This window comes from Hippoglossus hippoglossus, chromosome 3, assembly GCF_009819705.1.
Source record: "Hippoglossus hippoglossus isolate fHipHip1 chromosome 3, fHipHip1.pri, whole genome shotgun sequence".
Taxonomy (NCBI): domain Eukaryota; kingdom Metazoa; phylum Chordata; class Actinopteri; order Pleuronectiformes; family Pleuronectidae; genus Hippoglossus; species Hippoglossus hippoglossus.
The window spans coordinates 25,083,021-25,106,214 of record NC_047153.1 but is presented as its reverse complement, the minus strand read 5'-3'; the positions used below and the strand labels follow the sequence as shown (position 1 = coordinate 25,106,214).

Genomic DNA, 23,194 nt, shown 5'->3' with positions numbered 1-23,194 from the left:
AGATAGAACCGCCACAAGGTAAAATCAGTATATGTGTGAAGTATTTCAGCACCATTTCCTACATACTGTACCTGATGACCCAATCACTTATAAAACCCACATTCATCTTCACATTCAATCATATGCACTCTATAGTTCTGAGATAAGGTGAAATAAAAAAAGTAATACATACTTTTATCTTGCTATCTATAGAGACAATGAATGTCACCTTGTCCTTCAGTGTAGCGTATTGTATATTATGTTTCTATACATTCTGAACTGTGTTACACAACCTGCTGTAGCACCTTCATGGCACCCAGTATATAACAACATTTGTGACTAGATGTGCAGGATGCCACGACAAAGATGTTGCGAATAAAGAAAATGAAAATACAGACATAGAGAGATGTCTGCATTTATAGTTAGATATATAAGAATTGTATCATCATACATGACGGACACATCATAAAACAGGAAATATAAGCGGAGGTGAAAATTTGTTTTTCCATCTTATTATCACCACATTTCCTGAGAACAAACACATGACCGAAAAGTGAAGAGTAAATGGCTGCTGTTATACTGTAAACAAGCAGAGTGCAGGCAGACACACAGCGCTGCCTGCATCTCTCACCCACGGCTGATAGGCCTGTTGAGCAACATGTCTGACATTTCCATGGAGACTATCAGCTTTGTTTTTCCCCCCATACTACAACCATATGTCTGTTCATTAACCCATACACCATAAACCAAATACCGTTCTGCTGCAGCTGATGACAAACATGTTAACGTGCAGAGCTGAATTAATATTCTGTGCTGCTCACAAGTTCCACCGTGGAAGTTGCACAGCCTGTTGCCATAGCAACTCTGAGAAAATGGCATTTCTGATGGGGATGTTGATCATTCCTGATAAGTATGAACAACAATGCAGTCTGTCCTTGGACATGGGGGAGAATCAGGGTTTAGAGAAATGCTTCTTGTGAGGAGTGGATGATATTTACATATGATAGATATTTGTGCCCTCTGGTTGTGTACAAAGGCTCTGTTACTTTCAACTGGTAAAAGAATAAAGTGAGTCAATACAAGCTCAGTTTCCAGGAAAAGAACCAGGCTCGGATTCCTGGAATATTCAAATCCTATCCCACCATACACCACATGATTGACACAGGGTCACGCAAAATGATGCCCCTGGTTGCATCATGGGTAATGTAGGAGCCAATGTTTTTGGAACTTGACCCATAGCAGAGGCTAATATAGGACATAAGATCCTCTGCTGCTCTGATTCAGATTTTGTCTCTGGTGAGTCCTCAAACATGATGGAGGCACAATAATGAATCACTGGAATATCCTGTGACCACGGCTGTGGATTCAAAACGTCCCGACTCTTCACACAGCGCTGAGCAGTGTTTACATTTCATTTTATTCTTTACAGTGAATTTAAAGCTACCTGCTGAATTGTTGTTTCTGCAAACTTTCGAGCACTTGGGTGTGAAACCAAAGACATTCTGCCTTTGGTTTTATGTTGTCCCATTAATCAACGGTTTGGTGCGGTGATGCTCCATTAAACATAGCAATGTACCAACAAAGGCAGTGAAGAGGAAGACTGGTAAGAAGCAAACAGGCTCAAGAAATATGACTTTGCAAATGTCATGAGGAGTGCACTTAACACACTTGAGAAATTAAAGCTGTTATTTATTTTATTTACAATTAAACTTCCCCGCGTACCATAATGTATTTTATTATATTTAAGAATCATTGATGCCTCAACACCTGATGGTTGAACATTTTATGACAATTTTATAACAACCAGGTTTGAGTTGGTGGCTCCAGTTACTGAATTGTCAAAATGTTTATGAGCTGCAACTTCAGAATCAGGACTCAAATGGCTCCTTTAAAACTGATTCCCAGTATGTACAAACTTGGCTCTTGTTTGCTCTGGTCCTTAATTAATACGGTGGCTTCTCAGACCAGTGGTGTGCCGTCAAGACAAATGTTACCATGGGGACAATAAAGTATATTTGATTTGATTTGATGAGAGTTAGCAAGTCGTGCAGTGCTTGACCTGTTAAATCTAAAAACAGACATCAATTGAATGATACTTAAGCAGAAGTGATATGTCTCCTTACATCTGGTCTCAGAACAGTGCTGTGTCTCAGAAAGGATCTCATTGTGTCTGCTTGCATTGATTTATAATTTACGCCCTCTTGTGGCAGCAGTTGGTTATTGTCTCAGGAAGCTAGCTTGACTTCCTGCCGCTGCATCTATCGTTTCTGTCATTTTCGTGGGTGCGACCGTGTCCTGTTGACAAAGCCTGGAGGGGAGAGCAGCTTGATCTTGAGGATCAAACCTGGGGTCTCTTACGTAGGACTGGCTACAGACTGAGTGGTTGTCAGGGTGACGCGAAAATGACAGTCTTTTCTTCCTCAGTGTTGAGTGGCAGCAGCAGGTGAACGAGTGATTGACACTGATTTATTATTTCTGTGCAAGATCACCAGGAAGTTTGAGGAATTTGCAAGTGAATATTGTTCCACAAGTTGTGCAGATAGTTTAGTTGTGTGTGTAGATGTGACTGGAGCAGAGAATTAGAAGTTAGCAGTTTAATGTGATGTTCAGGCTGATTGTCAGTTAATCAAAGCTAAGAGTCCAGTTAACAGCTCCTCTGCTTGTCTATGTGTACAAGTCACCTCATGCCACTGCCTCACAGAGCACGAAAGTTACTCTCATGATTCTGAACATTATCATGTAGCACTGATGGATCTGACAGCAGTTTGGAAGGACTCAGATATGATATCAGATATTCTGTGTATTGATCGGTACAGACCCGAGCCTCAGATCAGATTTCTACAAACCTTGTTTGATTTAAGCTCAGTGTTGAAAGATGTGTCTGTATATATTTCTGTTAGAGCTCTTTCCGTGCAATACACGTCAAGCATGTGATTCAAATTTTTGAATCTGGTATCTGTGGAACAACAAACAATAACAAATCATTCCGCTTTTGATAATTCAATAAACTCTTGGAAGCGAAAACATGGAAACATCCAGCTGTGTCAAGTTGTGCAGTTTGGTGACGTTACGACTGAGAGGAGAGGTGGAAAAAAATCTGTAAAAATAAAAGTGTTGTTTTGAATATCTGTGTAAACAGCTCCCATAAATACATACACATTTATCAATATCAGTACACATTATATTATGCCCTTATTTGCAGTAACACTGTTAGGCTACCCGACATGAGTAAAAGCTAAAATTAAACAATTGGCATTGCTTGTTTACTGCTGCACTCAGTGAGGCGTGTGGGAGCAGCGAGCGCTCTGTGACTCTGCTGACTGAACCCTGATTAGTCAGCTGAATGCAAATTATATTGTGCCAAAATACCACGGGCACAGCGACTGGCTACTCAGCTCGTCCTATGAGAGCTGCTGAAAATGGCTAGAGATTACAGTCACAGAGGCATTTATTAGCAGGAGATCGTGATTGGTTGAACTGAAAGTTGACAAAGCAGATAATCATAGATTTGACGGCTGATGCTTCAACATTAAGACAGTGCTGGTGTCTGACTCTGTATTCCTGCTAGTTTTAACATTTCTCTATCAGTGCACCTCTATTCAAATTCTACACTGTTGGAAGAAGTCAGCTGTAAGCCTGCTGACACACTGCTCACACGCTGTGAATGACAAGATAAACCCCCTGGCAATACAGAACTCACTTTATGTCAAAAATACACATAGTTTGATGAAGAATGTGTTTCTCTGTTGGGTCATGGGGGAGCTGAAGATTACACAGTGTTGAGGATGTTCACTGGTTGTGACTAAAGAGGAGGCTTTCCCGAGAATATGAGACTCCAGGACATTTGATGGACTGAATATCACTCTTGCCGCCCACACACCACAGTCCTGACCTGAAGGCTCATGTCAAGAGACTTCTCTCTTTACTTTGGCCCTTTAATATATGTACCTGTGCCAGACCTTAAAGTTTGGAGTCTAATCACACTGGTCCTAACTGTCCACTCAAATTTATCGCTGTGCAGAAGTCCAGGCCTTCAACCTATGAAGGCATTTAGATCCAGGATTATGTGCGTATGATGGATGGATTAAGAGCCTATTAAGTTTAGGGCTGTGGCTGGTGATGATATTTGAAGACTTTTCTTCTCTTTCTCCAGCCTCTTTGGAGCAGAGCACCGATGCCCATACGCCTCAGTGCAAATATTTTAAAGATCTATGGTCCATTAACAGTGGGATTTTCAACAAATCACTCCTCAGACAGCCCACTGGCATTTGTTAGATACTCTGCCATGCCTTCCTTGTTTGAGTGTTTGTGCATAAAAGTGTGCCAGAGTGTGTGTATGTGTATGTTTGTACACTTGCAAACTGCCTACTCTGTGTGTATGTGAGGGCGTTGGTTCATATTTTTTTGTGATATACAGATTAGACATGCTCTAAATTCAAATAGCCTCACAGCTCAGTAATTCCGGAGTCTTACCCACTCTCATTTTGTGTGTGTGTGTGTGTGTGTGTGTGTGTGTGTGTGTGTGAGAGAGAGAGAGTGGTGGGGTGTTTGGGGCTACGAGGGGGACAGTCAACTCTCCAAGTCTGATGTAGTGCTACTGTATCTCTACTGAAGGATTTACAATAATGTCACAGCCGAGTGTGAGAGTCACAGGAGAAAGAGAAATTTATAGTTAGTGCAAAATCGTATTATTATTCTGACATATGCACTGTATGTGCACACGCACAGCCACACGCACATCTGCACACATTGAGGCAGGCATGCACGCACGCACCCCCACACCCACACACACACACACACACACACACACACACACACACACACACACACACACACAGAGGCACACACAGACTCAGGCAGATTCTTTTATCCTCAACTGCCCTCTTTTTCAGAGATTGAAATTTACAATCCAAGTTTCCCTTTGTTAAAAAAAGAAGAGAATACATCTCAGTGCCACTGCCAAACTTAGCTGAATAACAACAACCTGACAGCACCTTCTGCTGCAGAAAAGAGACGCTTTTCCCTTTTTGGACTGAATTATGTATAGCAGCTTAGAAGACACTCCTTGGCCACGCTGGTGTTACTTTCCACATATTACTTATTCAGCATGTCTAACCTTGGGCCCCATTAGCTTTAGAGAAGTAGAAGTATTTCCTCTGCTCTTCGTGTTCAAACACAGGATCAGCTCAGAGGCAGGAGGTGGAAACCCTCCATGAGTCATATGGCCTCTCTCTGCTGCTCTGCCCTCTTTTGGCAAATTAAGACAAGACTTCATGGCTTTAAGCTACAGATAGCATGCACTGCCACAGGCAGTAGAGTCCCGGGGTTTTGCCATATTTTCCTACAAGATGTGACATTGTGGCTCAGCGTGTCTTTTGATATGCCTTGTCTTTTTAGCTCGGCTTGTCTCTGCGAATCAGCAACGGAGAACAGAGCGTGTTTATTTCTCTGAAATGTGTAGTGCTCCAGCCGTCACCTGGATGAGGTGATTTGTATGTACCGTCGCTGCACATATCAAGTATAATGCCCTGATTGTTCATTTCACATCACGATCCCGAGCGGTGTACAGCAAGTGAATTTGGGCATTTTTTATTCCTTTGAGTCTGTCTGCCTTTGACATGTTGTCAGCGTGGAAATTCACAGCCCCCTGCCACTCTTCCTCCTGCAGCCTCTTGATGTGCCACAGTGAGAGTCATGTCATGAATAAACATGCTGATTCACAAAGGGATGAGTGTTGGTTAGAGATGAGATAGACAGTTTACATGTGTTTGAAAGGGACGGTCGTCAAAGATGGACATGACGGGGTCATGGAGCACCAATAGGAAACCATGCTGCATCCACCAAGGTATGCTTTAATTTGGATCAGTTGCAATTACTGGAACATGCTTGGGGGAAACTGGTTGTGGCTCCTGCACTCGTTTTTCTAAAGGTAATTTCTTTAACTCTTAGAACTTGGCTCCCCAACACTCAAAGGCACGCTGAACTCTCAGCATTGTGAGGAACAAGCAACATTAACCTCTTGAGTTTGTAAAAAATAATAAATAATGAATGCTTTCAATGGAGAGGCTCCTAGAAATCTGGCTGCATTTGGAAGGTTGAGATACTAGTCTCTAGACTTGAGCCAAGTGTTGGCGTGACTAAGTACAGCAGATCTAGGACAAAACATCCAATTAATAATCCTCAAGAATTATTACAATTCCTCCCCGTTTTTTTTTTTTACTTCGTCCTTTCTGGGAAATTTGAGCATGTGTGCACTTTTGTAACAGACCATTCTGTAAACCCCTCAACCATTCAGTGCACGGTAGACCTGACAAGATCTGTATCACTTCACATGCTGAAGCATTGTGAGTTTTAAAAAGGATTTTAAAATAATTTTCTACCTACAGAAGTAACTTGAACCAGCATAACTTTGAAGGCCAGAAACATTAGCATTTTAACTATATTTACTGTATGAAAAAGCCATGTACTTCCAAAAAGTTTCAAAGCTGAATGGTCACGGCTGCTTGCTCTTCACTGAATTTAGGGTTTATGTTCCAGCAATTAAACTTAGCAAACCTTACCTAAGACAGTGTTACTTTTGCCAATTTAAATTAAATTCAATTATATTTGTATTGCACCAAATCACAACATACAACATCCCAGGGCACTTTACTAATATACAAAACAGTTCCCACAACGAGCAAGCGCTGGTGACAGTGGAGAGAAAAAACCCGGGTAGGGGAGAAGGAGAGAAATGGAGGAAGAGAGCAGGGGCGTCGCCTGGTTTTGGGCATAATCTTTTCTTTAGCCCCGAATAATTGCCACTTTCACGTGTGCATCAACCAGAGTTGTGGAAATGTCTCGATTCTTGGATGAATTGTGATGAGGACTTGGACAACTCTGCAGCGATGCAGTGACTGAACATAATCAATTCATGCTACATTCATTGTTTTAGCGATGTCCCAATTCTGCTTCAGGATCAGGACAGATGCACATTAAAGGTCCGGTCATCCTGTGTCAGAGTCTCTGTCGGAGTCTGCTACCTCCTCACTCCTCCTCTGACCTGCGCTCACTTTAACAATAAACACCATCACTCATCAAAAGTTATTAGGACACGTACAGTTCTGACGTTTACTTTGTGTTTGTTTGATTCTCTCTAGAGTTTATGAGACACATGTTTAAACCTGCTACACAACACGAGGCGTGACGTGATGCTCACAGTCAGCACATCAGGGCTAAAGTGACAGAAATGATCCGGAGTCATGATCCGACATCATCGATTAATAACTAAATACATGTGATTATCAGTTCGAGTGTGAAGAGGGACAGAGACAAGCAGACACGCACACACACACACACACACATCCACACACACACTTCAGCAGAAGTGATACAGTCAAGGCTGTAATCAGAGTTAGTCTTTTTAAGCCTTAGGTGCAGCACACAAGTCTAAACTGCGTAAATGTCAAACCATGTGTGGAGAGCACTGACCACTGTCATACACTTACTGTTGTAGTCTGATTTATTAATTGAAACCATATTTTGTAAATTACAGCACACTTGTACTAACAGTAACAGTCTTTAATACTTTTTAAAGCACTTTCTAAATAAAAAGGGAGTTCATATTTGTCTGACTGACTTTATTTACTGATATTATTTAGGGGTACATTTAATCTCAAAAAGTGTTTAGAACCATTTTGCTGCAGTCTCTGGGCTGAAATATTTAAATTGAACTTCACCTGACACCGTCAGATACACACAGATACTGTGCAGCTGACGCCCCTGGAAGAAAGGAGAGGTGGGTGGAGAAATGGGGAGAGAAGAGGAGATGGGAGAAAGAGAGAGAGACCAGGAACAGATGTGAAACCATTGCCAAATACAGTGGTTAGTCATCTAAAATAATCATTTTTTGAAATGACAAACAATAATAAATCTAACCATTGGTTATATTTAGACATTGCTTAGATGGTCACATGGTACAATTCTATGAGTTCTGTAACAATATTATGTTATAAGGAAATAACTCTGATCTGACAGTCTACATATTACTAGGACCAACCTGCTGTAAACTGCAATACAGAACCATTCAGTTTTCTTATTTCTACATCTTCCAAATGAATCAGCTGCTAATGGTGCTTACTTTTTGCCTGGGATAAATCATGATGCTCATGTTGGCTTAATTATCTTGCTACTTACTGCTAATAAAATCTGTGAGCTACACTGTCATGGCAGATGGCCAAATCAATAGTCTGTGTTTGGAAATGAGAAAACCGCTTTTATTCTGACTCTGTCTAGAATTAGTGTTCTTGGTTTTTTAAAAGAAGACACACAGAAGTTTCTGTGGTGAATCTGCAGACGACTTTCTGTTATTGCAATTCATTTTACTGCTGCTACATGTCAGCTCGGTTGTCTACCTTAATACTCGTGCCTGTACACAGTAGTACTGCCGCTGCATCTAATGAGTCTCACATTCAGCTCCATGCATGTGTCACACACTGTGTGTCTCTGATCCTTTGTGGGCTGTGAGTGAATAGGATGCAGTGCTGAATAGCAGTTGCTGAATGGTATGGTTGCTTGCAAAGTAACATATAGATGTTATCCTGGGTAAAAACAGTCTCTCCTGGTTGATTTCCTAGTCATGTAGTGTGCTCGTCTGCCTGCTGTGCAGCAGATAGTGTCAGAGGGACATCAGCGGAGACCCAGGGGATCGTACGCTAACAGATCAACCAGGAAGATATGCTCTCAATGACATGCTGCCTGACCATGGGTGAATACTGCCTATGTTTTTTACTGTGCTCTTAGCCAATCAACATTGGTTTTCTAATATATGTAGCATTTAAACCTCAATTTGTGTGTAAAGAAGCATGTGTCTTATTAAATCGAAAGTTTGAGCTGCAGCAGAGACAATTAGTCCAATACCTCTGACTGAAGTACAATTGATCGCCTAAAGTCCATTCAGGTATGGACATGGATACAGCAGAAACTCTGCAGAAGTCTGTTCGACAGGAAGTGACGTTCAATAGTTTAGAGTGAAACGCAAACATTATTCTAACCTGCAGTGAGTAGAGAAAGTTCTACTTATCAACCTAACAAACAATGGTCCTGTTTCTCTCTCATCCTTTTTCTTTCTTTCTAATTTTTTGGAATAAAACATCACCCATTGACTGTGTTGGTTATGGTGAAGAATCTTTTTAAGACCTCATTGCTCCTCTTTCATTCTGGATACTGACGTCCAACCTCTGTGCATGTTGCAGCTCTATGTGTGGGCTGGCAGTGGTCAGAAGCCTATCTCATCATGCTTGTGATGGTAAACGGGCAGTGGAGCAGGTGATAAGGTTCTTACAGGCAAACACATATTATTTACAGTATTCCAGTACAACTGTTCAACAGATATTCATTACTCTGAGACTGTGAGATGAAATCAAAACGCCCGGGGGATAGCACACAGACACAAACAGAGAAAGAGGAGAAGAAGGCCACAGCAGGGTCAGGCTGGATGTAGACACTACTGTTACTACTGTTACAGTAGAAGCTATTGAGCCAATGAAATATTCTGATATCATTTTTAATGCATATAGTGTTACAGCTTTAAAGATCATCAGGATGAGATGGTCTTATGTTTTGTCCAACAAAATTTTAGACGTTGATCAAAGAAAAAGCATTGCATTTCCTTGGTAGCAAATGTCCCTGCATCTTGAATTTTGTTGATTTTCTACATCCAAACACTTATGAAGTTTAGGGAAAGTTAAGCCAATAACGCCTGTACTGCACCGTATTAATGAGCAGCGCATGTGAATGTCTTGCTTTTCATTTTAGTTCAGGTTAGAGCAACTTTCCTGCCGGCATTGAGCTCAGGCACGTCTCATGGGTGTGAGTCACGCTGCTCTTCTACAGTCTAGTTTCTCTTTGTGCTGCGTGTGGCTCACGCTCACAGCAAAATAAAAACTAAGAATAATCTTTCACCACAGTTTCAATATCTGACAAAAGTATTATAAACACAAATGTATAAAACAGTAACCTGTGATTTACTTCAAATTAAGAACTCTAGAGCAGTCTAACATTTCTGTTGACTGAATCCATTAAGTTTTTATTGTTATTGCATGAACAAATGATGCACGGCTTCATACTTTAGTGTCCTGGCATTTAGTTGAGTACATAGCTTACTGTTATACGAGGAAATACAGCAGTCACACCAGAAATCCACATAGAAGCTCGGTTGCAGACATGCAGCAGATGCAGTCCTTGTGTGAACAACAGACGTGCGTGAGACGCATCAGATCAGTGATGCAGCCGTCACATGCTGCACCCACACCCAGTGTGGCCTGGGCGTAAGACTGTCTTCTTGTGCATGGCTTAAATGGTCTAAAACAACATTAAGGCCCTATATCACCCCCTGGCCCTACCCCTTTGTTTGACGCGTTCCCGTGTAGGGTTAGGCTGTCCCAATACCTGTTGGGACGGAGGGGTTTGGCTAAGGCGTAGGGCTTTATACCCCTCCAAACTGAGATTTTTCCAACCCTCACTTCGAACGTAGCAGTACCCAGAATGCCTTGCGAATCACCGGCAAGCTGTGAGAGATTTTCTCAATTAATAAGGATTTTAAAATTACAATAATGATTGTAAAATCTTAGTGTAATATAATTTCTATGTATTATTGTCAATTTTTTCACAGCAACCTTAAAACCTAGCGATCATTTTTTTTGCATGATAATCACATATTTTAATATGATTTAAATCCCCGATGTAGTGGCTTCTAGAAGGGCTGTCCCAATTCGGAGAGGAAGATTTCAACCACTACCCCTTGTGACTCCGTTTCAAGGGGCAAGATAACCCTCAAAAACAAGGGGTAGGGGTAGGGCCAAGGGGTGAAATGGGATTGGGCCTTTGTGAACCTTTGTGTATTAAGGCAACAATTCCCACAAGCATTAACCTTTACTGTGGCCAGTACGTAGGTCACCTGAGCAACCTCAATTAGGTGTCGCAATCATTGCTCTATTCTTTTTTTTGAAGTCACACAGAAAAACATGGAACCTTATAATAATAATAATAATGTGATCCCTCAGCTACTGTTACTGCTGGAAGCCCTGCAGCATTTTCATTGTCTGCTTCTCTGCTAATTTGCCTTAAGTTATAGTGACTAGGTCCTTCAGCAGTCCAATGCTAGCATTTAATGATATCATAAAGTCTTGCCTGGCCTGACAGCTTTCCATGGAAGACGATCAAGTAAACAGCTAATAGTCAATGCTGGCCTCAAGCATCCTGGGTACAAAGGCCACATTAATGTAAGAGAAAAGAGGAAAGCAATAAGCTACTGGGTAGGACAGATATCCAACAGAGAGATGCTTTACTCTGTCTCTGTGCTTAGGCTGCGTTCCATTGTACTCGGAACTCAGAAAAAAAACTACCTCCGACTCAGAAAAGTGCAATGGAATAGTGCTACTCAAATCGGAATTCCAAAATCGGAAACTCGGGCAAGATCCATGTAGACTGTGTCGGCCGAATTGATGTCACATCAATATGGCACACAGTGAATGTGTTTTCAAGTGTGAGAGAATGCAGAGACTGGCAATATGCACAGTATGGGTTTGAAACCGTAAGTGAAATGGAAAGTGTAGACCTACATTACATTGTAGCTAACTACCTTGGCAACCGTTTAGCTTACACATATTTTGACCTGTTTGGTTTGTTATTTGAATGAGCAAGACATAGACATTTTGCATTACCCGTTTCTCCTCACTGAGAGTGTTCAGTTACCTCATGTAGATTCTCAGTACATGCTTTTGATAATAATAACTGTATTTGTATAGGTAGCCAAACAAACAAGAGTTTCCTGCGGGCATCCAGGTTTTCCCGAGCAGATGCACTGGAACGTGTTTAGATCGGAAGTTGGATAAAACGACACTGAATTATCGACGTGCAATGGAACGCAGCGTTACAAACAAGATGGATGAGATCAGAATGAGAACATTACCTCGTGTCTGTGCATCCTGCAAACAGCTGTGTGTAATGGTGTGGTTTGATATTCCAGCCAACTTTAAGCCCCTATACATTGAGTTACTTGGTATTGTCTCAGGTACTTTGTTCCATTTGCCCACAACAAGAGGGGGGGGGGGGGGAATTGCTCGTACATGTATACATTCATTGAATACTCACAATCAGGAGGAAAAATGACTTTTTCTATAATTTATTCTCAATGTCTGTCGTCGGGGTGGATGACCTGTGAAGTCAGAGCAACCATTTACAACCGTCAGGCTGGAAGAGCCTATGTCTAGGGAACAGAATCGGGGGAACCGAGCCGGGTTACACGCTAGGCTTAAGGTTAGAATGAGCAAGACATAGACTTTTTGCATAAACCATTTCTCCTCACTGAGGGGGTTGTGTTACCTCATGTAGGTCCTCAATACATGCTTCAGAGGCTAGCCAGACAAACATGAGTATCCTGCGGGCATCGAAGTTTGCAGATGCAGTGGAACACATTAAGTTTGGAAGTCAGAAAAAATGCCACGGAATGGAAAGGCAACTGAACGCAGCATTAATCCAATATTTGTGATAGAAATGCTTATAACTGACTGTGCAGGCAGCTTCAGCTGAACTTTAATGAAATTAAATTCCACAGAAATTCAAAAAGCTTTATTTAAAGGGGACATAGCATGCAAATTCCACTTTGTTAGTGCTTCTACAGGTTAATATGGGTATCTGGCATGTCTACCAACCCAAAAACTCTGGGAAAAAAACACTCGCGCGTTTTGTTATGGTTCCTCTAAGTCAGAAACGTCATGCTTGAGTGACTCGAATGAGCTTCCTGTGTTTTGTGTCGTAACAAGGCACTGGAAGTCTCCCTACATGGTCTTGGCCCACCCCCCACCTCATCCCCCCCGTCCCCCCACACTCGTTACGCCGGGTTTACACCGGACGCAGCGAGGCTGCGCAGCGCCGTTCCCAAGCACGCAGCCGCCTGGCTGTTCACACGGGACGAGCATTTCTCCGCGCTGGTCAGCCCGCGATTCACTCACATGTGGCATTTGTCTGGATCGTTGGGACTGGGAGGCTGCAGCAGCTGCTCGGGCGCGACCGCTCGCTCTCCCATGCGTGAGCTGGAATTTGTGTCAACACCACACAGCCAGCAGTGTGGAAGACTTCCGCAGTGTTCAGCACTACTGTAACACTGGCACAAACAGAGCCCCCCCACTCGTTACGCCGCCGGGTTACACCGGACGCGGAAGCGCCGCAGCGAGGCAGCGCAGCGCCGTTCTCAAGCACGCAGCCGCCTGGCCGTTCACACGGGACGTGCATTTCTCCGCGCTGGTCAGCCCCATAGACTGTATATATAAGGTCAGCCCGCGATTCTGCTTTCTCCGCTTGTTGTTGTACCCGTTGAATGTCGGGGTTCGGGGGTAAATGATGGTCTTCATAGCCCCCCCCCCACCTCTCTTTCTCTCTCTGTCTGTCTGCTTGTGTGCTTGTAGTGGATGGGCAGAGGGGGACATTTAATTATGTGATTGGGAAAATTAAAAATCCAGGACAACAGAAGGGGAATACAAAGTATGGGATGCATATTTGATAATTTATATCATATAAAATATGTAATTTATATTGTTTAAAATCATGGGGGGGAGGGGGGAGCTGGCTCATTAGCATTTAAAGGAACAGGCACTCAAAACAGGTCACTCTGTGGAGGGCTGTTTTATACAGGGTAAAAAGGGTGCTGTTTTAAATGATCCTTGTGGTATTTTGACCAAAGTATGTTACAGACATTTCATTAAGACCCCAAGGAACCATATCAACTTGTGGTAAAATGGGCATGCTATGTCCCCTTTAATGATATCAACACATATTTAAGGATGTTTTTATTCAGTCATGATCACTTTTCTGTCAATTTCAACACATTTTGTCTTAAATGAGGATAATAAATAAGAATAATGAGCACTCCAAACTTTCACAGAGAGGTCATGGAGAAGCAGACTGCTGTCGTTTCCTGCAGACGTCAGTTGCTGTCTTTATGTGGAGCTTCAAACAAGGACTTACTTTGTTAAATTGTCGCATCAGAAAGATGTCAGGTCTGCTGGAATTCTTTGTCTTGTCTTTCCTTCATCAAGTCTCAGAAGACAATTCATTATCTGTAAAACCAAACTCAGGTCGAGTTTAAAGAGTGGAGAAGAGATGACAGCTGTTTTGAACACTTTTGAAATGGTGAGGCTGATTCATTTGTTTTTGTTCTACACTCGCTGAGGACATTCGGGTTTAAGATCAATAGATGAATAAATGTCCAGCACTTTATTCACTGGTATTTATATGTAAAGGTTTAAGAACCTAGGACATGGCACTTTTATTGAACCCACCCAGTTTTCAAGTGAGCGACAATCTTGGAACATTTGACTAACAGGTGTTTCTTGTTGCTTTTAACCTTTTTCAACTGTGAAAAGTGCATTTGTTGTGAAAAAGGACAAATAACCGTGAAGAGCAGAGAGATGACTATGGGAGAAAGGAAAGCCAATTCTGAAGCCGAGACAAGAGGGAAAATCGATCAGAGCCATTTCACAAGAATTGGACATAGAGAACACAACAATTTGGAAAGTCCTGAAAATGAAAGAAAATGCTGGTGAACTCAACAACAGACATCAAACAGGTCGACCAAGGACAAAAACCCAGAAACAACAAACAGTGACCACCAACTTCACAGGGCACGATGGAAGGCATCACAAACTACCGTTCAAAGGCGACTCATTTATGCTTAATGTTAGATACGTATACCTCATTTATAAAACAGTGTGTAGCATTCATACTAAAAGTGTACCTGCGCCAAAAGCTGAAAATGGTGTACACAAAAAAATCGGATTTATAAAACCGTGCGCATGCACACCTGAATGCAATGTTTACTTTATAAATCACAGTCCACCTGGAAATGTTTTTACTCAGATCTGCCTCATATCCCGCGATCTACACGCCCATATTCAATCATAAATGGTCAATGCTAAGCACCTCATGAATATTAAATTATCCTGCTGACCAATGTGTTTCCACGCTGAGTCACGGCACAAAGCGATGAGAAGAGGAAGCGAAACTGTCGGACACTGACATTGCGGTGTTTGTTAGTGAGGTGGAGGTGAAGAGCGATTTTAAAGAAAACGAAGAAAATCTAATTCAAAGGTGGAGGCCAAAAAACAATTGCTTCACACTGTCACACTGGGAGGGAACTTGTTGTATCGCCTGTTCGTATTTTAATCATCCAAACTGCAGATCATTAAATTCAGAGACAGCTGTGATATTCTAAATCTATAAAATGTAACAGAATTATTATTATATGCTTGTGTTTCTACTGGGATGGTCTGATTCGATTGGGTTGATCTGTGTAATACTGGACTCAGTTCAGCACAAACATCCAAGATCACAGATGAATCTATATCAGCTGAATAATCATCGTCATGGGACAAACAATCTTTGTGATTGCTGAACCCTTGTTTCCTCCTCATCCTTCCATTGGTGTGCATCCATCACACAGCGTTACGCACAAGTGTCACCGCAGTATTTATATATTTAGAGCAATCGGACCGATTACTTCACACATCAGTGGATCCTAACCTCCACTCTGGGATATTATTTGGAAATAGAAGTTTGGAAGTGAATAGTTTTTCTTTATTTTTTGTGAGTGATCTCCAGTGCGATCTGTGTGCCTGATGACACAGTCACATTCACTGCAGCGACTTTACACACACAATCATACTGGATGATACACGCACAGTGTTAGAAGATATTCAAAACTATTAATGACTCAGCTCTGCAACTCTGCTGTTTATCTTAATGTAATTTGATGTAAGTTCTTTTATATCTTTTTCAATTGAAGGTTCGTATGGAACAGTTACGTCGCGCAAGCACAAATAACGCTGTTGGTTGCAATGTTAATGATGAAGTAGATCCATATTCAGTTCACCACCTCACGTCTGCATCGTCATTTTCCAATCTCCAAAATGTTCGTACGCATGGGTCAGAGTTTGGAAGTGGAAGTGCGCACATTCTCCCGTCAAGTTTGTTTTTATAAATCCCAACGTTTGCATGAGAAGTGGCGTACACAAGTGTCAGGCCCCGTTTTGTGAGTATGCAACGGTTATAAATGAGGCACCAGGACTGTTTTGCACTCTCATAACCTCCTCCACTATCAGTATGTTTGCCCTCTAGTGGATGTATTGCTTAACAACCATGCCAACGTGTAACAGTTGGAGGTATGTGGGCTGTGACGGCTATATCGTTGATATCTCTTATCGCATGTAAAGGCAGCATAAATTAGCCTTTAAAAAGCAGAAACATATGCTACAAGATGCAAAAACCAATCATTAGCAGTGAAAATCAAAGGCTATCATGACTGCTCACTATCTTTATTGATGGTGTAACTCAGAATTAATCCATAAGTCTACAGAAACATCATGTTACAGATATGCAGTATACATAAGTACAATACATGTTGGGAAACTAATTGGGAGGACCGTTATCATGCGACAAGACGATGACCAAAAACACACTGACAACTGGGCAGTGGTCTTAATCAAGGGGACAGGGTAGAGAGCTTTAGACTGACTGAGTGAATCACTGGACCTTAATCCAACAGAGCAGCATTTCACTTCCCGTGTAGAATGAAGAGAGAAACTCTCTGAAACAACTAAGAACTGACAGGGGCTGCAGTAAAAGACCTTAAAAGCATGACAAATGAAACCTGACCCGATGACATCAGTGGGTTGTAGGATTGATGCAATTATTGCAAGCAATGGTTATTCGACCAAAACATTTATGCTACTTATAAACTTTGCAACAATCTGTTTTTTTGCCTTTGCTCACCTACATTTAGTGTTGTATTACAAAGAAGAAAAAACGGAAAGGAGACAAAAATGCTCTGACTCTAACAGAGTTTAGTACAGATAGGAGATTCCTCAGCGTCAAGGTCCAAAATGAGATCTGATCCATCAGAGCAAGACAAAGAGTGCAGGAGTTAGTGTGGATGAGTGGACTGACTGAGCATGGCAAAGCTGTAAGCTTTCAAAATGGTATGTGACGATCTGATAGAGTAGTAGTGTTCCAGCCGGTTTTTAAATACTGCTACAGTTGGTGGCAGAAGAAGAAAAGCCGTGCCCGGCTAGCAGCACAGAGGCAGAATGAGGACAAGGCAAAGCTCACATACAGGCAACGATCCAGTCGTCCAAAACTAGTTGTTCTTAATCCTAACAAAAGTTTCTTTTGTTAAACGCAACTGGAAGAAAATAGCAGGAAATTAAAGCTGAAATTCTGAACTCTTGCCTCATTTTAATCTTTTGATCCTAAACCTAAATGTTTTAAAGGCATGAGCTTGGAGGCAGGGCAGGCTTAGTGCTTAGCTAACAGGTACGACTGAAGTTAAGAATGAAATGTGTAATAAATGGACTCCTGTTTGCTTTTTGAGAGAGGGAGTTATTTTTTCCAACGCTATATTTTCTGTATGAAGATTTGACAAATGTTTGATATTTATTGCATGTTTGGGTTTCCAGTTTGTTAAAATGATCTTCTTGGCGATAGCTAGAGCAACTACTGTGGGTTTTGTGAATTTTGGTGGACATTCAACCAATGATAGTTTAGCAATTATGCACACTGCTGGAGACGGAGGTATCCTGCAACCCAAGATTGCAGAAGTTTTTTGTGTTACCTTCAAACCAGAAGTGCTGTACAGGTGGACAGAGCCATAGGGAGTGAAGTTAATCATCGATGGTCTGCATTACCATCATATTCAACACAATTTCCCCTTTTGCTACAACATTTTTTTCAACTGTGGCCTCAGTAAAAGTTCTTTGCAGCAGGAAAATAAGTACATTTAAATACAGCACCAACTTCAAAGACACAGCTGTTATAATGGCCAGAGCATCATTGTGTTGTGTTGTTTGACTTAATAGTCTACCAACGTCAAAAGACCCGTCTGCCTCTGCTTTAGTTGGTTATTATCTACATTTCATAGAATTCTACAGACCAGACAAAAGGTAAGATCTTGATGTTTGTCATTCAAAGAATGGCACATGGGCAGATTATCAATGATAGGGAATGCAGATAATTGCAGCCATAACCATTTTCTAAAAACACAATGTGTCTTTCAGGAGCAACACGTTGTTATCTTATAATATAACTTTTATGTTCTTATGTAACTTCCTTATTATAATATTTTTTATTATGCTCTCAGCAAGCAAGTGAAAAAAGTGCTATGTAATTGTTCTAAATGAATATCGGTATTGATGTGTATTAAGGGTCAAGGGATCATACGTATGTACCTCAGCCTAGAGCACCTTTCAGGTGTTTTTTCTGTCAACAGGATTATGCAAGACCTACTGAATATTCTGTGACTGTTATAATCTGTTTCTTGCAAACCCAAAGTGCAGAACACAAACACAGCAGATTGATGGTAGTAAAACAAAAAGGTTTATTGCTTGATAGCTGGAGCTGGGGGGGTGGTGGCAGGCAGTGGAGATCCAAAGGTGCTGGCAGGCTGAGGCCGGCGCAGATGAAAGTGAACAAACGGGTGAACGCTGTGCAGCTGGTTCTGTGACAAACAAAGGACCACGGGGTAAATAAGCAGCATAAAGCAAGGCACAAAAAACTCACTAGAAGATAGAGGTTCAATCGCTAAGGCGAGATATGTATCCACACTGGTGAACGGACGATCTGGCGAAGACAGGCGAGATGAGCTGGGGTTTTGTAGACTGAAGATAGCTGGAGTTGATGAGGAGATGAAGCTCCGCTGTGCAGGTAGACAACAGGAGGCCCCGCCAAGCTCCAGGTAGACACACACACACACACAAACAGAGATAAAAGGGAGGTACAAAAACCTGGTCCTAACAGTTACTTTGTTTAACAATGTGTGATTTTAACATTTTCACAGCTTTCCCAGGAAATAATTCATGGGTCTGTATGGACAAAATCTGGTATATTGAGGGGCCTGATATGTAAAAGTGTTAGTAATTTGGTGTGGTGTGAATTTGAGGCGACTATTGGGCCTTGGCGGTGTTGCATGCTACTGAGTGACTAGTTTCCCATACGACAGTCTAGTGGTTTTTGCAGTTCCAACGTAGAGAAACCTCTTCTCTCTGGGGGATGGGTTCTTGATATTACTTTGCCATCATACTCAGTATCAGCTAATACCTAATATTAAAAGGACCCCAAGCGGGATCAGGACCAAACACAAATCCTGACAACAAACACTCTACTACAGAGCAGTAACACAGACGCAATAATACGTTAGCATTAAATTTGTTCACTTTAATGACGTATGTGAGAAAAAAAGGAGCATTTGCTTTCTCTTCCCACATTTGTCCAGCCGTTCTGTGAATTGTAACTGGCAACGTGTTCACCAGTCCAGCTCTCTAATCTAAGAGCCACAGACCAACTTTACCACAGCTGGTTAAATTAAACTGTGCTTTACCAGCATGATGAAGTGTCAGGCACAGAGCCAAAATAACTGCATCTGCAGTTAGTCCCAACTGGAGATGATATATCAATAAGATAAATTAATACAGACACACAGAAATTGGAAAACCCCATATCAAAGAATAGCCCCAGTGAGGATGAGCCTCGATTGATCCAGTTTTCTCAAGCATAAAAGCACTGTGTACTGTGTGAGCAGATATAAAATATGTTTCCATTTCTTTTATTGTATTGTTGGGACCTGGTATTTGTGAGCTACAGTTCGGCCTACATGTACAGCATAGTCAAATCCTGATCACATGTTCTTTGTTCTGGAGACAAACCAGAGCCTCCAGAACTCAGTCTCCCAGGGTGCTTCAACGTCACACAGAGTTGTGAAAACTGACCGGGAACACAAGTTTCAACCACTATTGGTCACTCTGGGCCCCATGACCCATGAGGTCACCAGGCCAATATAAGCCAAGACCCCCCTCTCTTCTGTCTCTTTCGACTCCTCTTTCGACTCATCTTCTACTCAACTCTCCAAGAGGAGAAGTGTGGCTTCTCCAGCTCACCTCTCTTTCTGCTCAACGTCCATGGAGGAGAGGTGCAGCTTTCCACTCACCCAGTGAGGGAAACTTCCTCACCACAAGCTCTACCAACCTTCAAGCAGGCCTGCCTGGAGCAGACTTCTAAAACCTTCCAAAAGGCAGCGACGCGAGAGCCTGCCTAAGAACTTCAGCACAAGAGCTGCATCGCACAGCAGAACCACAACAGGAGCCACAAACCAGCAAGACGACTTCACTGGACTTCAAACAGCACATCAACCTTTTTCCGCTTTTCATGGACGGGTAACACAACTGGGCTTAATAATTATACTAGGCTAAGCAAAGACTGTTTATTCGATTCCGTGTGATGTTTATAAGTTTGATTTGTGTTGCTGTGATATTTTGGTTATAAGTTATTTGAAAGTTAATGTTAGTGATGTTATGCTCTTCACAGTCTTTCTTTGCATGCAACTAGCTACTTTCTCTAACCTGGCACCAACACACACACGCATATCTCCCCACATATCTCTCTAACTCCTGCCACATGTTGTAAACATTCCAAAAGGGGGGGGGGGGGGGGGGGGGGTCTGTTATCTTCAGAGTGGCCAGCTGACATTTTGAAAGCACACTCACTCACACAGACACACACACACACGCATACACATATTTATATAGTAAGTACACCTTTAGTAATTTGTGTTTTTATACTTTATTATCTTCATAATAAATGTTTTTCTTTCACAAATGTTTTCATTAATGTTGCATAAGTGTGAATTTTGCCAACCACTACACTGTCAAGAACTCTGTATCCTTCAACTTTGCTAACTATCTATATGGTAACTTTGGTTATAATTATTAATTTAATTGTTAATCAGAGTTCCAAATTTGTAGTTAGTACTTTCATGAGACTTAATCAATAAATCTTTTCCCTTCCTTTGAAGGGTGGTGCCCCGAGGTAACTTTAATCAATTAAAGTTATTATTTAATATTAATATTTTTCTGATAACCAAATTATTGAATGCCGAAAAGGCACACCATTTAACCCTTGTGTTGTCCCTGCTTCCCCCGGCTGTTGGCCCCCTCACATAGCCCACCCCATATTAGGACGCACACGTAGCGCAATAGACAAGTGAGCAGCCCTTGCAGATGTATTTGTTACACCCGCGGCACATGGTGTGAGTTTTACAGTCCTTTTTCCTGGGGCATATCTGACACCTCTTACTCGCCCCGAGCGGGGCTGCTGCTAGGGCTATGGAGGAGGCCGGACACTCGGGTCGAGCGTCGTAGTCAACAGCTCTCTGTGCGGCGGCGGCGGCTTTTACAGCCTTCACATCCGCGGCGGACGCGTCCGTGCGGGGGATGCGCTCCCTTCGTGCGATGAACGGAGTCACGAGAGCCTTTCCCAGCTGCTCTAGGAACACCCTCCGCTTGTTCCGCTTGCCCGGCATCCAGTCTGGGTTGATCTCTCTCCATATCACGAAGGCGTTGTAGGAAGAGACGTCGAGAATGTTGTGAAAGACGACCAGGGGCCAGCGCGTGGTCATCCTCCTGCAGCTGTACGTTCCGATCACCTTGTCTAGGTTGTCCACGCCACCTTTGTTGCGGTTGTAGTCCAGGACGTTGACCGGTTTCCCGTCCTCGCGATCGCTGATGTCGGCCTCAGGGTGCCGTGTGCTCAGGAGCACCACATTCCTGTTTTTCTTTGGGATGTAGGACACAAGAGTGGCAGTGGGCGTGAATGCGAACTTGGATGAGAACACCTCTCTTCCCTTGACCGCGAGCAGCCCGGTCGGGAGCTCGGGCTTGTTCTTCCGAACAGTGCCGACCACGGTGAGCTTCCTCTCCAGGAGCTGCCGCGCGAGTTCGTAGGAGGTGAAGTAATTGTCGCACGTGACGTTACGACCGTGCAGTCCCTCCGTTACATCGAGCACTACCCGCAACCCCTGATTCCGTTCTGGGCGTCCGCCGCTCGGCTTTCCGGTGTACACTTGCATCTTCCAAGCGTAGCTTGATTTCGCATCGCAGGCCACCCACGACTTGATCCCGTATTTCGCCGGCTTGCTGGGCATGTACTGACGGAATGGACACCGGCCTAGGAAGAAAAACAGGAGGAGAAGAGATGAGAGGAGATGAGATGAGGACGAGGACTAGCAGCCGCTATCTACATAACTAACATAACATAACATAATAATAATATTAAAAAAAAAAAAGACTAACCTCTGAACGGAACCAGTTGCTCGTCCACGGTCACTTCGGGCCCCGGGTTGTAGAGGTGCGGTAGCCGCGACACCCACGCGTCCCAGACCTCTCGCACGGCCGCCAATTTGTCCGTGGCTCATCTCGTGCGTCTCGTCTCGCGGTCGTCGAAGCGCAGCAGTCTGGAGTACGTGTGGAAGAGTTTTAGGGGCATCGTGGCACGAAATATCGCCCGGCCGCTCTCGGCGTCCCACAGGCTGGCGGTGGCCTCGCCCCGGGATCTGTACACGCCCGCTAAGATCAGCAGCCCTACGTAGGCGCGCAGGTCGGTCTCGTCCATCCCTTTCCATTCATCACCGTATTTTCGACGACCCTCCCGATTCGTCATCTCCAGGATGATGTTCTCTACCGTCGGCGTGATGAACAGGCGGAACATCGAGGCTAGGTCACCGGTGCGGGACGTCGCGTGCATTGTGGGGCCCGGGGGGACCCCGCTTTGAGCCGCAGCAGAGGAGGAGGAAGAGGAGGAGGAGCAGCCCTCCTCTCGGCCGTACGCCCTCGAGGACCATGTTATTTCCCCATTTCTTGATGGGAAGGTCTCTCTTTCCACAAGTCCGGTGGTGGTGGTGCCGTGGTCTTGTCCTTCTTCTTCTTCCAAGGATGACGAATCTGCAGAAGCATCACCTACTGGGTCGTCGTCGCCGTCATCGCCGTCGTCTCTGTCGTCTGTCTTCTTCTCGGTCTGCTTTTCCGTCTGCTTCTCGGTCTGCTTCTCCATCTCCTTGTCCGTCCGCTTCTCGGTCTGGCTCTTTCGCGTCCTCTTCAGGTTCAGAGGATGGTTGCTGGGAGAATAGCTGTTGGAGAACCTGTTCTCTGGTGAAATGCGCCTGACGTGACATCGTGACATGGTCAGGGAGGGTGGCACACGGAGAATGACACCGCGGCTTCTCTGTGGGTCTAAATGACCCCACAGAGCACCACAGCGCCCTCTCTGGGGGTCTAAATGACCACTCCCATGATAATCGAGAATGAGAATCCATTGGGTCACCCTAACCCTAACCCTGACCGGCCAGGGCTTGCGTATG

The 23,194-nt window shown here is 43.3% G+C and overlaps 1 protein-coding gene across 1 annotated transcript; it reads right to left on the bottom strand.

The window, feature by feature from the left end:
• Positions 1-21,457: 21,457 nt before the first annotated feature.
• On the bottom strand, positions 21,458-22,179 carry LOC117753437 (piggyBac transposable element-derived protein 4-like; the record flags this gene model as incomplete). Its single annotated transcript, XM_034571521.1, has 3 exons — positions 21,458-21,715; positions 21,809-22,005; positions 22,131-22,179. Coding segments are annotated over 3 exons (504 nt in total), but the record flags the coding sequence as incomplete, so codon positions are not given.
• Positions 22,180-23,194: the final 1,015 nt, after the last annotated feature.